The 15524-nt window shown below is 38.3% G+C and overlaps 1 protein-coding gene across 1 annotated transcript in view; it reads right to left on the bottom strand.

Annotated features, from left to right (window-relative positions):
- Positions 1–4352: 4352 nt before the first annotated feature.
- Positions 4353–15524, bottom strand: part of KDSR (3-ketodihydrosphingosine reductase) — a 59900-nt gene continuing 48728 nt past the window's right edge. The window contains exons 8-10 of the mRNA XM_069100235.1: positions 12631–12714; positions 9722–9823; positions 4353–7659 (exon numbers count right to left, since the gene is read on the bottom strand). Coding sequence (XP_068956336.1) covers positions 7540–7659; positions 9722–9823; positions 12631–12714 — 306 coding nt within the window. The 3' untranslated portion in view covers positions 4353–7539. The remainder of the gene's footprint in view (positions 7660–9721; positions 9824–12630; positions 12715–15524) is intronic.

Below are 15524 nucleotides of genomic sequence, written 5' to 3'. Positions count from 1 at the left end.
AAAGAAATAATTATTAAAATAAAAAGGAGAGAAAGCACAAACTGTTACAATGGAGGGGAAGAACAGGAAGGCAAAAGGGAATGGGTCAACCTTATTCTCATTGAATTTGGCTTAGGGAGGGAATGACATACACACTAAATAGGCTATGTCACCCTACAGAAGAGTAGGAGGGAGGGGATGAGAGAGGGGATGATGGAAGGGAGGGCAGGCTGGAGGGGAGGGAAGTTGGAAGCACCCACTTTTGAAAAGGGACAGGATCAAAGTAGAGAATAGAACAAGTGGGAAGTGGGATAGGATGGAGGGAAATATAGTCTGTCTTTCACAATATATCCACTATGGAAATGTTTTGCATAGCTATACATGTACAACCTATATTGAATTGCTTATCTTCCCAGTAAGGGTGGGTGACGAGGGAGGAAGGGAAAGAATCTGGAATTCTAAGTTTTAAAATTAAATGTTTAAAAATACATATATATATATATATATTATTATTATTATTATTATTAGCAGTAGTAGTATTTTACATGTAACTGGGAAATAAGATATACAGGCACTGAGGCATAGAGATCCACCATGCCCTACTGGAAAGTCAGAGAGGGTATGGGGGAAGACATGGGAGACAGCAGATTGGGGGAGGGGATATTCAGTGGAATTGCTGTTTTGGGGTGGTGGGTAGGGGAAAAATGGGGAGAAAATTTGTAACTCAAAATCTTGTGGAAACGAATGATGTAAACAGAAAAAAATAAAAGAGACAAAAAAAAGTTAGGCTTACATTTTCCTCCATCTCTCTCTGAAATTGGTATTTTTTCCCTTTCTGCTATAAACACAGTATTATGTTCCTTTGGTTTCTTTACCATAATGTTTTTCTTTAAGGTGGTCATATTTCTGCTGGTCTCTTCCCCTCACCCCTGATCCCCACTTTACATTTGTTGCCCTTTCCCTTTAGGATTTCATTTACTCATTCTTTTTTTCTCTACTGCTTTAATCTGATTATATATTTCTTCTCCCTCTTTTTTCCTTTCTATTGGTCAGTTATATGCCCTCTTCTTCTCCTTCCCTTCAGCTAGTCTTGCTCATAGTTTCTAAAATTTCATTTTTGTGCCACTTTCCAAAAAGGATTTTTCTCTTACTCTCTTCATTATCCACTTTTTCTTTCTGTTTACCCTTAGCTCCTCATTTTCTCATTTATGACCCCTATAATTATCTGGTCTTTCTTTTCTGCCTGTATTCTTCATGCAATCAAAGCTCCTAAGATATCCATTCTAAGCTCTCCCCTTTGTGGTGGATGAATGATGAAGTGACTGTGGAAAGAGGTTTAAGCTTCTAATCATTTCAATTTATTAAGCAATGCATGCCAATTGCTCAACAAACCAGGAGCAGACCTCCTCAGCTTGGGCTGAACCCCAAATACAGGGAGAGACAGACTTTTATATGTTAAAAACAATTAATCAAATAAGGCTAATTAATTAAAATGAATCACTACAACATTAGATATCTGATTTCTAATTGGAGGAAAGATTAAGGACTTTCCAAGTTGGGAGGGGAAGAGTGAACAGGTACAATTCCCTGAATTCAGAAAAAGTGTCCCACTCCCCCAAGTGTCTGTAAAAAATCAAAGGAACACAGAAACAATAACTGATCAATCAATGTGGGGCCAGTTTTCAGATAAAACATATGGGGTGCTATCTGAGTTTCTGGACAGCATAACTTAAGGTCCTTAGTTAAGGGTCTCTAAACAGCAGGTAGATGTGGTTCTGGCTCCCAGCCACACAGGGCTAGATTCAAACAATACAATAAGGTTTTCTCCCAATTCCCACACTTGAATAAATTTTTTCTCACAAGACAGAAATTGGACTAGACTCATAATTGAATACAAAGGGAATTGAGCTGGACTACCCCGAACACATTATTCCATTCCCTCCTCCTTTGTCTAGTGGGTGCAGAATTGTCTTGTGTTATTCAAATGTCCTTTCCTTTTTTAATTTAAGATCTGTCTCCAGATGACTTGCAGAATTTGTTTCTAAAATGAATTATTACATTTAACTACTATGTGTTTTGGAGTTTGGGGCCTAAATTTTTTTTTCCCTAGAGGTGAGATGTGAATTCTTTTAATTGTAATTTCGTTTTCTATGTTCAGAAGTTTTGGGCAGCTCTTTTATTATTTCCTTCATTATGGTGTTAAGTTTTGCAGTTTTATTTGCCTGTCACATTCTTCTGGAAGACTATGATCCTTGGATTGACTCTACACATCCTGTCCTTGAGATCAGCATGTTTTGCTGGCACAGAGAGCACATTGTCTTGGACATTCTTGTTTTTTTGCTCCTCTTCTCGGTAGTCCTTCACTTTGGTGTCTTTGCATTCCCAATCTATTGGTCCCTCTTCTGTTTCTTAGATGAGACTTGCCATGGCACATTTGTTTTTTTCTATTCTACTCCTTGTTTTTGTGGAGTAGGACATAAATTCTGCTCTCATAATTCTCTTTTAAACTACTCAGAAACAGCCTGTTGTAGTTCCATGTTCCCCTCACATTCAACAAGGTCCTGTGTCTCTTCAAATGTTGCATCATTTTCCTTTGTTTTATACTATTTCTCCATTGATGCCTGAACTTGTTTATTAGAGCTGGAGGACATACTTCCTTCTGTTGTTACTGTTTTTCCTGTTGTTTTATATGCTTATGTTTAAGGTCTGTGATTTCTTCTCCCTGAAATCTTAGGTAGCTTCAGTTCTTTTCCCCCCTCATTTTCCTTATCATTTACTTCCTGATCCCCTTCCTTCTAATTGTAGTTTCATGGGGGGCTTGAATTCACCAGCCTAGATTTCTGCCCTAAATGGCTTTGGGCTGGTCAGAAATAGCCCCGACTGGATGCTGTGCTATTCCCTCAGGCTTGGTAGAGTGATGCACAGTTCTCCAAATGCATGGGGTCCTATCCTGGTGAACTGTCTCACTACCTCAGTTCCTTAGTGCTCTGGTCTGGCACCACCAGTCCAGAGTTTTGCAGTGCTGGTGCTTCTGGGTTGTGGGCCCCAGGAAGCTTTTGCTCCCAAAGGGCTGTAGCCAAGCTGGCTCTCAAGCCCTGAGCAAACTTCTACAACCTGGAGCTGGGGTCTCCCCAGCCTTGGAAAAAGGGAGGGGAGCATGGAGTACAGGGATGGGTTTTGATGTAAGCCTGTGTCATATCCTTGGGTCTGCTAGTATAGCCTCAGTGCTGGTAGCATGGGAGGGTTCTGATTGAATTGAGGGGTCATGACTGTGATATCATTGGGTTTTCGGGGGGAGGAAGGTTAAGGCTTTTTTTTGGATTCTGGGTGTCCTAGCCCTTGGAGACAGCTGAAGTTGCTTTATCTTTGGTACAAAATTTCTGTTTTATAGAAGCCCGAGAGGTCAAGGGATCAGAAAAAATATCTAGTCTGCCATCTTGGAATTCATGTGACTCAGACAGAAAAATGCTCTTAAATGATCATTTCTAACTTTCTAAGTGGCCATGACTGAGGAAAAAAAAACCCTAAAAATTCTGAGCTAAAGATTGAGGAAGAAAATTAGTTGTTAAAGTTATTGTATATATTGTATAACCTGTTGCCATTTGTAGTCAAATAAGGATAGAACAACTTAGTAGTAAGAGGTTGATATGGGCAGGACGTTTCTTTGCATTTAAACTCCAAATCTTTGGATTTTGAATTTAAATTAAAAAATTTCTTTCCTCTTTCTCCCTTGAACTTAGCTTCCAATGAAAGGGTTATATAAACACAGGTTAAAAAATAATAATGCCATATATTTCCCTCATGCTTTGTAGTTTCTTGTGTATCATTTGATCCTCACAACAATCCTGAGCTACAGTTTAAGCTGGTGTGGTAGAAGACTTGGGTTCAAGTCCTGGTTGTCTTCCACTTACCAGCTGTGTGACCCTGGGCAAGTCACTTAACATCTGATTTTCAACTTCCCCTTCTATAAAATGAGCATGAACACCCTTACCCCATCTTCCTTAGAGTTTATCCACTTGATAAACTCCAACACATTTTAGAAAAGTGAGCTCAAATTATTATTCCCATTTTGTAAGAGGAAACAGTTTCCTAGTGATTATGATTTACCCAGGGTCAAGTAGCTAGCAGACTTGAACTCAGATCTCCTAATCTTTAGTTTCACACTTCCTCCCCTGGGGCTGAGGGGAGCCTGAGGGGGCGGGGAGAGGGAGAAGATAAATGTACAAAACGTTTACTGCAACCATATTATGTGCTTTTTAAAAATGCCATACTCTTCAAGTGCTTGGAATGCAAAGGTTAGATAGCAGGAACTTTTTTTTATTGTGCTCAAGTATCTAAAGAAAGTACCATTTACATAAAAATAAATCCTCAAATCTGTAAACCTCGTTGCCCATTTATTTTTTGTTTCTGAGAAATACAAGATACGAAAATTAGTTTACAGTTCTGGCACAAATGCCCATGAAGCAGCAAGCCCAAGCTCTGGTATGTATCAAAATAGCCATATACATATACCCTTTTCAATTTAAAAGTGTGTAGAATTTTTACATCAAGAAAAATATAACTAGCTACTCCCTTCTTTTTAGACTTAATAAAATATTAAATCTATTGTTACTGCCCCACACCATGGTTATAAGTAGGGAAATTTAGGACGGTTGGAGTTAGTGATTAGTGTATACATTAAATGTAATGCCTCCTGGGAATGACAGAGTAATGGGAAATATACAATCAATGCATTAGACTATCAAAAAAAGTACAAATTTTGAAAGCTGGTCACAAATGGTCATCCATGTTTTATTGAGAACATGATGCAACAAAATGATTAAATCTGTGGTTCAGAATAATGGCGGGGGAAAATGTTATTTTAATATCCATTTTGCCTGGTAGACACATATGATCTACTTCTTCTCTCTGAATTTTCACCAAACTAATACTTGTGGCATCTAACCTACTGAAAAATCCTCTTGAAAGGCTTATGCAGAAGCTGTCAGTAATATACTGAACATAACCAAAGAAAGAATCTGCAGTAAACATGTAAAAATTAGTGTCACTAGGATGTCAACCTAACCTGTGAATCTTGCGATAATATAATATTTTCGCTTTTTTTTCTATCAACTGTGCAAACTGTTAAACTGGGCAAAAAAAAAATGGTCAATAGGGATTTTTCCTTTAAAAACTAGGATTGTTTTAGATCTCTTTCCAAAATGAATGGTTCTCTAAATCTCTTATAGAACTTTTAAGATTAAATGCAATTAAAAGTTTTAAAAATAAATACACATATAATAAAACAATGCAACTCAAAGCACTCAGAGCTAAGGACTTCAGAACTGAAATTCTTGTAATAAACTGTTGAAGATCACCTAGAGAAGAGAGGCCAGCTTTTCAGTCTAACTATAACTGAATATCTTTTACCACGGGCACAATTTACCCTATTTGTAAGCATAAAATGAGCTCTCTGAAGGAAGGGGGCCCTAAGAGAGGGACACTATCAAAATACTTTGGTTCAGGAAACTTTTGGAAGAAAAAGGCTAATTAACGTTACAAGAGTCATTTGCCTACCTGAGCCAGCTAGGAAAAAACTAGAGCTCTAGCCTTTAAAATATTCTCGTGCTTTGGTTGTGGTCAGACCCTTTTAATGCTATAGCTGTATATAACAAGGAATACATATGTAACAAAGAAGCCTGATATTTCCCTTGAAATACCGTATCACTTCAGCAGATCTATTGTCATGCGTAACTTTGCTTGGTCTAAAAGTCATATCTTTAGACTACCCTGGATACCACGACTAAGAAAGTATTATTCTCACCTTGTCTAATTTATGAAGTCACTGCAAGCAAGCTATATGAAGCTCTCATGGATTAAAGGCATTCAACACCATTTTATTTTAAAATTAAACCAAGAAGTTCTAGATCAAGAACAATATATTTACTCCCCTCCCAGTTTTGCTACAAGTATATATGTATATTTATATATGTATATATACACATACATATATATGATTTTTTAAAAACAAAATCCTTTCTATGTGACCATCAGAAGAGGCCTATTTCCATAAAAATGAATCCATATGACCTCACTATACAAATGCACCTAGGAGAGGACTTTAGAATGGAAATGAAGACAAGAGCCCTCCAACTGAGGAGAGCTAATAATGGCCAGTATGAAACAAGCAGCATTTGTGAAAGCTCATCATAGGCACTTACTATAGAAGTCCATTAAATAAACAATGGTCCTGCTCATTGGAAACAGCATTCCTGGGAGCAAGGGGGTGCTTAGAGATAACAGCTTAAAAAAGCATTGCTAGGGTAGGTTATGTAGGCATTATTAACATATGGTGCAAAGGTAAGAATCTCTCATAGCAAAAGTGTGGGTTGCCCTAATAAATTTTTAGAAAAGTATGGCATTGGTCTTCTGTTTTGTCTAGTTTGAAATAATGCATTGAGAATCATGGGCCTTATCTCAATAAATGAATGGTACCCTAGGGAAAAACATTTATGTATTTAATCTTCAGCCTTCATGAAAGTTAAGTATATGCCACTGGAAGAATTTTACAATTTGTGTTTTATTTGACACAAATTGTCTTATTAAATTTAATTTTCATGTAAATATTACAATAGAATCTTAGATAAAAGTGAAGAGGAAAGGAAATGAATAGGATAAAATGGAATATATGAATTTTAAGTTATGGCTATTTAAGTTATTGTAAACAATGAAGTTTCTAAAATTTTATTTTTTCTTCAAAAAATCATTTTAGAAGACTGCCTTTTCACCATAGGTTAGTAGAGGGAAATTTCCCAAGCATTATAACCCAGAGAGGAATTTTTTAAAACTCTCTCTAGGAAATATTTGTCTTTTAAATCATGCCCTGTGGCACCACACTGCTCTCTACTTCCCCCCATCTCCTCTTACCCCCAATTCATAGCTGTGGTAATACAGCAAAATTTGCTTCTATTTGGAATCGTCCAGAGATAGTGCTGCCATCTAACATTTTTCCACTAGGAACAGATAGAAGCATGATGGCTATACTGTAAAAGTGTATCAGTTTAAACCTGCTGATAATGGGAAAAAATTGTCATGAATCAAGTTAGCTGAGTTTTGAAAACCACCCTAAAAATTGGTTGAGACCTAAACAATTAAAAAAAATCTTCATGACTTTATGTGCCACAAAATTCATTTTTGGTCTCTGTCACCACAAGGGGTAGGGGGATGGGGAAAGAATAAGAGAAAAGAAATACAAGTCCTTATTCAGAATTACCAGCAAGTAACCCAGTCCAAAGTCCTATTTTCTCCCACTTCTTACAGTCCATTATTTCCCACACCATCATCTCTCTACCTCAGAACCCAGAGAATCAAAAAGTCTTCATCCTCATATTTGCATAGTATTAATATTTCCTGGAACTGTATTTCTGTCTTCGTGCTTTCATCCAGGTTCCTGAAGAAGAAAGAGCTGTTCAAACTCCATGTATCCAAATCCACTCGCACCAGAGTCTATCGGTCAGATCCCAGTTAGCAGCAAGCTGTCCAAATTGTTGGATAACCATTCTCTGCTTTTTGGAATGATGATCAAGCTGTTTTGTCCACAGTTTCAGACTTTGCCCTCTGGATCATACAGCGTCGGATGATGCTATCGAAACTTCCAAGGTAGAATAAAGCAATGGTTCGAAAAAGACCCATAGTAACTATCTGAAAGAGAAAGTGTGGGGATGGGGGGAGGATAGAAATGAGATGCAGGGAAGTGACTGAGTCTTCAGTTCATTCAACACATCATTTCAAAAGTGCTTTCTCTGCCCGCTCCCACTTAATAGTACTTTATTTTTTTCCTATTACATGTAAAGATAGTTTTCAACATTCACTTTTATAAGATTTTAAGTACCAAATTTTCCCCTCTTTCTTTTCCCTCCTCACTCTCCAAGGCAGCAAACAACCTGATATAGGTTATACACGTACAATTATATTAATCATATTTCCCCATTAGTCATGTCAAAAGTGTTTTTAAGGGTATCCTTACATTAGATTGAGTGATTTTCTCAGACATATTCTAATCTGCTTTAAATCAAAGAAAGCTCTACTGAGAACTTCAATTGTAAAAACAACATTCACATAAACTACCAAAAGAAGAAACATTTGTGACCTCTAGTCCTCTGAGGTTCACTGTATCTAGATTTATCATCCAATCCAAATTCTAGAGGCAGTGGGTTATAAGCCCACTGGTCATTTTACCTCCTTTCTCAAGGAACTCAGTACCCCAACGTCTCCCTCTCTAATATAAGTCTTGCTTTTTTACCAGGGGATATCAATATGTTAATATCTACTCATACTCTCTAATTCCCCAGTCACTCATCTCTTCATCTCCTGTGTCCTTTCCCCAAAACAGAGCTGCCTTCTGGACTTTTCTATGTCTGCTGAAGGCACCACAATCTTTATAGTCTCCTAGGTACATTTCCTCAGAAATATACCATTCATTATCTTGCCATACCCCATATATCTAGTTTCCAAATGCTGTCATCTCTCCTGTTATATCTCTCTCCTCCTTCCCTTTTTCTCTATTCTCATAGTCACTACTATAGTTCAGGTCTTTATCACCTCTTGCCTAGATTATTGCAATACCTTCACCACAATGCCCGCTCTCCAGACATCAACCTCATTTCCCTCCCACACAATCCACAGATTTCACCTTTGGGATCTCCATCCTGGATAGATGATCTTTTGTCTTAACTTACAAACTTAGCTGCCTAACTACTGTTACTGCTGTCAAAACAGCACCTACTTGAAATAATATTTTTAAAGTGGTTAGAATAGTGCCTGATGCATAGCATGTGTTTAATAAGTCAATCTGTCCTTCCTTCCTCCCTTTCTTTCCTTCCTCTCCATCTTTAGTGACACCACTGTGGTCTAGCTCTCTTACCTGGTTTTCCTTCCTCTGGTCACTGTCAACAACAATACCTTCATATTGCTGCCAAATCAACATTCCTAAACATGCTACATTCACCATAAATACATGATTTACAAGAACGTAGGGTAGATTGCTGTTGCCTGTGAGGATCAAGTCTCATCTCCTTCATCTGATTTTAACAACAACAATAATAATACCTTGCACTTACATATGATTTAAAATTTATAAAGCACTGTACATATATGTTCTCTCATTTGATCTTCACAATAACCCTGGGGAGGTGCTATCGTATTATTATCCCCACTTTATAGACGGAGGAAACTGAGGCACAGAGAAGTTAAGTGACTTGTCCAGAGTCACATAGTAAGTGTCTGAGGCTGGATTTGAACTCAGGAAAAGGAATCTTCCTGACTCCAGTCCCATACTCTATCCACTGTGCCACCAACCTGCCGCATTTCATGCATAATTAATGAATAATCTAAAATCATGTAGGCTATTCTTTCCTCACCCTCCCAGTCCCCAAAGTACACACCCTTTTGGACAGGACCACACCTCAGCCATTCCAATTGTATGGAAACTCCCTTTCCCTTCAGAAGAGGGATTCTATGACCACCCCCAGATAACCTATTCCACAGTGTCTTATAATATTTATTACCTGATTAATACTGTCACACTGTAATTTAAACCTATTTCTTTTTCACATTCTTGGTAGAAACAGAAAAGAGTTCATCTTTCCAATAAGAATCCTTCATATATTGAAAAGCTGCTATAATTAATGCTTTCTTTAACCCTCTGTCCTCTAGGCTTAAAAATGAGATACTCTCTTCACATACTGACCCATCTGGAACTTACCTGCTGTAGACCTTCTGTAATAGAAGTTACTGGTGACATTCCACAGGTCAGTGATGACAGCATGTATCCATCTGAGCCAATGGAACTATTAAAATTTCCTTGCTGAAAAATAAAAAAGGAATGGTTAACATCAATAGCAGGAAGATACTCCCTGCTCACCCCCTTGCTTAGATTAATGCTGACTTTGGCTAAAGAGCAAAAACCTCTGAATTCACAGTTACTGACTCCTACTTTTTTTTTTGGTTTTTGTTTTTTGCTTTTTGGAGGGGGGAGGGCAGGGAAATTGGGGTCAAGTGACTTGCCCAAGGTCACACAGATAGTAAGTGTTATGCTTCTGAGGCCAGATTTGAACTCAGGTCCTCCTGACTCCAAAGCCGGTGCTCTATTCACCGGGCCAACTAGCCACCCCTTGACTCCTACTTTGTGAGGCAAGCTAAGGGATAGATACATATGACTTTGTGCAGATAAGTCTTTGTATGGCTCTGTGGACAATGGCCAAATGCAGAGAACCACTTAGGATCACATGAAAACTGTTGGGACGGGGGTGGCTAGGTGGCACAGTGAATAGAGCACCAGCCCTGGATTCAGGAATCCCTGAGTTCAAATCCTGCCTCAGACACTTAACACAAAAACTAGCTGTGTGACCTTGGGCAAGTCACTTAACCCCAATTGTCCTAAAAAAAAAAAAGGCCAAAAAAACCCCATTGGGACCATTAGCTCTGAAATTGAAATAAAGTAAGATAAACAACTCCCTTCCCAGGTAAGGAATAGTTCCACTTCTTATAAGTTTTAGCAGCGGTCATCCTTCTTGACCTCTCTGCAGTGTTGACGAATCCCTCCTTCTTCTCAATATCCTCTTCCCCTACAGGTCTCATGACACTGCTCTCTCTGGTTCTCTCTTTTCTGACCAGTTCTTTCTTCATTCATCATCCATGGGCTGTCTTCTCTGTGTGGGTATACCCCAAGACTCTCCTAACTGGGCTTCTCTTCTCTCTATAGCTACACTCATTGGCTGCCATGGGTTCCACTATTCCTATCTATGAAGATGACTTCCAGTTCTATATACACAGTCCTCACCTCTCTCTATACTCCAGTTCCACTTCACCAAGCCTGCTCAACATATACTTGGATTGTCCCATAGGCATCTCAAATCTGCCATGTTCAAAACAGAACTCATTATCTTTCATCCATCCCATTGACTTTCCTATCTAGTCAAAAGTGTCTCTACCCTTTTAGGCACCTAAATTTGCTTCAGCATCCTCCTCAACTCTTCACTTCCTGCACCTTGACACAGACACACTCACACAAACACCCCACCGTTTCCAATTCACAAAATCTTGTTAATTCTACATTCCCCACATCTTTTATATCCAGTCCCATTTTTTCCACTCACATGGCCTTCACCATAATTCAAGCCTTCATTCACCTCTTACATGAATTATTGCAAATTTCCTAGTTTTTCTCTCTGCCTCATGTATCTCCCCCCTCTAATCTATTTTCCACACAACTGCCAATTTGTTGTTACTAGAGCTCATGTTAGATCTTGCCACTCCCCTGCTCAAGAAACTTCAGTGATTCCCTATTGCCTTTAGGATAAAATTAACTCTTTTGTTTGGTATTTGTGGCCCCTGAAACCCAGCTCTAATACACCTTTCCAGACTTTTTTTTATTACTTCCCCTAAATATTCTAGTTAAACCAATCTATTTGTTTTTCCCCATTCATGGAATATCATTTCCCACCACCATACCGTTGCATAGGCTCCATCCATCCTCACCTCTATATTTTAGGATTCCTAGCTCCCTTCAAGGTTCATCTCAAGGGCCACCTCTTGCAAAGACTTTCCCTGATTATTTCAGTTGTTACTGCTCCCCTGGAATTATTCTGAATTTTTAAAATTTGTATTTTTTGTACATGAGCTGTTTTTTCAAGCAGAATATAAGCTCCTTAAGGGCAGAATTTATTTCAGTTTTGATTACATATCTACCACCTACTATTGCCTGACATAGAGTAGATACTTAATAAATGCTTATAGAATGGCACATTACAAATAATTCTGGATTTGAAGATAAGGGATGTGGGTTCAAGTCCCAACTGGCTTTGTTTGTTGGGACAAATCACTTAGCCTCTTTAGGCCTCAGTTTCCTCTCCTATAAAGTAAGGTTTGATTAGATGACCTCAAAGGTTCTTTAAGCCTTAAATCTATGTTCCTATGATTCTAAAAGGCTGAATAACCCACAAATATTTTCTGATCAATTTCACTGTCTTAATTTTTCTGGTTAACTCAAGTCCAAGATAATTTGACAACTATGTCACTATAAGCCCTCTCTTACAGTGAACTAACACTGCTGCTTCAGAAAACTTATTTGCAAAGAGGAAATTATGAGATACACCGAAAATCCATTACATTTTATAATTACTAATTAACATTCAGGAAAATAGTGATGGACAATAGGAAGAAGAAAGAGACAGTAGGCTTCTGGTGAGTTAAATAGAATAGTAAACCTCTGAATAATTTTTAAAAACTGATCTAAAGAGGAAGAAGCAGATACATAACACATGGCATCTACAGTATGATTTTCAACATCTGATAAGCTCTTCACGTTTGAGATCACATAATAGTCTTCTTAATGAAGTTGGATTCTCTAAGAACTACACTGATGAACTTGCTCTTGATGTTAGGAACACTGTGTTCAGAATTCTGTTATTATCTATTAGAGTATTCAAGAGAAAGAACGGCATCTGACATTAAATATTATTAATTCTATTCACTTAGTAAGTTAAATCAGTTCCATTAAAAACTACATATAGTTATTCTTTATGTTTTGAAAGAAGCTTGGGGTATATATCTTTCTAAGCCTGTGGTGCTGACAACTCAAGCAAAAGAAGAAAAAAGTATAGATTTACTTACTGTGGCATCTTTGACAATTTGTTTTGCCACCTGTTCCGGTTTGCAAAGTGATGAGGTCTCTGAAATAAGCTGTGTCTCTAAAGGCTTAGGAAGAAGAAAGTATATGTGTCAATATCATTACAAAGCATACAATCATTACAATATCATTGCAACTAAAAGTTGAGGTTACTTTTTCTAGGGAAATAATTTTCTAGGTTTTTTAATGTTCTCATTTTGATTCAGTTTTTATATTCAGGAAAAGGTCTGAAATTTATGAGTACCTACTACTTCATAGTGATAGTAAAATTCATCCCAGGGGGTAGTATAAAATAAAATGATGCTCAGCTTTCTATAAAGCACCTATTTTCTCACTCCAGTTGGAGGGGAAACACACTTGTGCATATATAGAAACTGTCCTTCTCTGGACCTCCCCTCCAGGCTGCCAATTAACAGGTAGTCCCTTGGACAGAGGGTAGCCTGCACTTTGTGACTTAGTAAAGTTTTGTCTGAAGATAAGCAGTAAGGTTCTGATCATCTTCACATATGAATAGGATTGGCTTACAGCCTATTGGGCCCTAACTGTTAGCTGAAGACTTCAGCAAAGAGTCAATTCAATATCAGTCAAAAGAATGCCAGTGCAGTCTTAGGAAATAGGAGAGGGGTCTTCTTACAAATCTCTAATCAGTCTATAGGAAACTATTCTTTATCCCTATTCCTATGGTAAAGTGATGAATAAAACCTAATAAAGTTTCAGCTGTTGGGTCTGTCAACAATGAGATGACATATATAAAGCACTCTGGCAAATTTAAAGTGCTATGTAGAGACTAGGGGCCCATTCTTCCAGTCAAGCAGCTTGTTTTCTAGTACATGTAATCATTTAATATATTCACTAGGTGGCGCAAGCAGGTAAAGGGCTAGATGGAGTCCGGAAGATCTGAGTACAAATTCAGCCTCAGACATTAGTGTGTGACCTGGGCAAGTCACTAGGTAGTATAAAGCCTTAGACCTGGAATTCCAAAGACTCTGTATGATTCTGGTCACTCAGCTGCTCTGTGCCTCAGTTTCCTAATCTATAAAATGGGAATGATAATAACACCCATCTCAAAATTGTGAGGACCAATTGAGTCCACAAGTTCTTTGCAAACCTTAAAATACTTTATAAATCTAAAATGGGGATAATAATAGCACCTACCTTACAGGACTATTGCAAGGATTAAATGAGATAGCACATGTGAAAAAACTCTTCAAACCCTAAAGCTCTATCTATAATATCTGCATGCCTCAGAGTTCCTACCGTGTTTCCCCGATAATAAGACCTATCCCGAAAATAAGCCCTCCCCTTACTGTGTAAGATTCCTCTAAAATAAGCCCTATTGAGATTGCTACTGTAGTGAAGGTGATCCCCTGCGCTACATGCTACATTACGGTACCCTCTGTATGCACCATTCCCCCCCGGGTGAAATGCACGCCGCGCTCCAAGCTGCATCCAATCAGAGCTGCAGCAGTGAGCGCGTCATCCTGTTCTTCCCCAGTGATTTGCTTATTGAATAAAGGTACATTTTTTTGTTTACATTTACCTGTTTATTAAAATTGCTGTCAATGTTCATTAAAATAAGCCCTCCCCTGAAAATAAGCCCTCTGGTGTTTTTCTGTCCAAAAAAATAATAAGACAGTGTCTTATTATCGGGGAAACACGGTAGGTTCAAAAATTCTTTTTCTGGTCTAACCCATACCTGAACAGGTCACCTTGAGAAAGGTGGTGCTAAACTGTGACCAAGGTCATTTACTGAGAGAAGATGTTTGCATGAGACAAAGCAAACAAACAAAAATGAAGACTATGTATGCTTGGAATGGCCTTATTTCTGACAACAGAATCAATCTGATGAGAATAAGTATAAGAATAAGGCCATTTGGAACAGAAAGGCCCAACACAAGCACATATAACATGAAATCATATTGTGCCAAATCATCAAAAGCAGCTGCATTTTATAATTGAAGGTAACCGCATAATCTGAACAACAACAATGTACTTTATGAAGTATTTTGAAAGAGAAAAGCCAAATCATAGAACTGAGGTAACAATTCTTGAGGTATAGGAATCAAACTAAGATTCAGATGCTGAATGACCCTCCGGGTCTACAATTCTTCTAGCTCACTGATGCTATGAAGCTAATTAACTAGTTCTCTAGCACACACTGGAGGTTATGGAGTTGGTTAACTAGTTCTTTAGCAAAGTTAGTGGCAGTACCTTCCCAAGGGCCCAAAGGACCAATGGAGAGTTGTCCTCACCCACAGCAGCCTGTGCAACATTTTGCTGGGAAAAAGAAACCCTATTGAAAGATTTATCCTAGGGGCAGCTAGATGGCGCAGTGAGTAAAGCGCTGGCCCCGGAGTCAGGAGAACCCGAGTTCGGTTCTGGCCTCAGACACTTAACACCCACACAAAAAAAAACTAGCCGTGTAACCTTGGGCAAGTTACTTAACCCCAATTGCCCTCCAAAAAAGGCAAAAAATAAAAAATAAAAAAATAAAGATTTGTCCTGTGGGGCAGCTAGGTGGCGCAGTGAATAGAGTACCAGCCCTGAGTTCAAATGTGACCTGAAACACTTGACACTTTAGTTAGCTGTGTGACCTTGGGCAAATCACTTAACCCCAAATGCCTTGCCTTCCCCCCTCCAAAAAAAAATTAAAGATCTATCCTGGAGGCTGAGTAAAAATAAAACCATCATGCACTGCTATCCCCACTCCAGGAACAAAAATCTATTTACCCAATGTTATAAATCTGCTTAGCAGAGCTTCACTAAAAACAGATTCATCTGTTCTACCCTAAGACAAGACATCTGGTTTAAATTTCAATGGTGGATGAAATGAGAGGAAGAGACAGGGAAAAAGAGAACAGAAAGAGAAAGAGATATA

This window comes from Petaurus breviceps, unplaced genomic scaffold (genome assembly GCF_028583685.1).
Source record: "Petaurus breviceps papuanus isolate PSGF00001 unplaced genomic scaffold, PetGlider_PUasm1.0 38, whole genome shotgun sequence".
Taxonomy (NCBI): Eukaryota; Metazoa; Chordata; class Mammalia; order Diprotodontia; family Petauridae; genus Petaurus; species Petaurus breviceps.
This window is presented reverse-complemented; position numbering and strand designations above follow the sequence as displayed.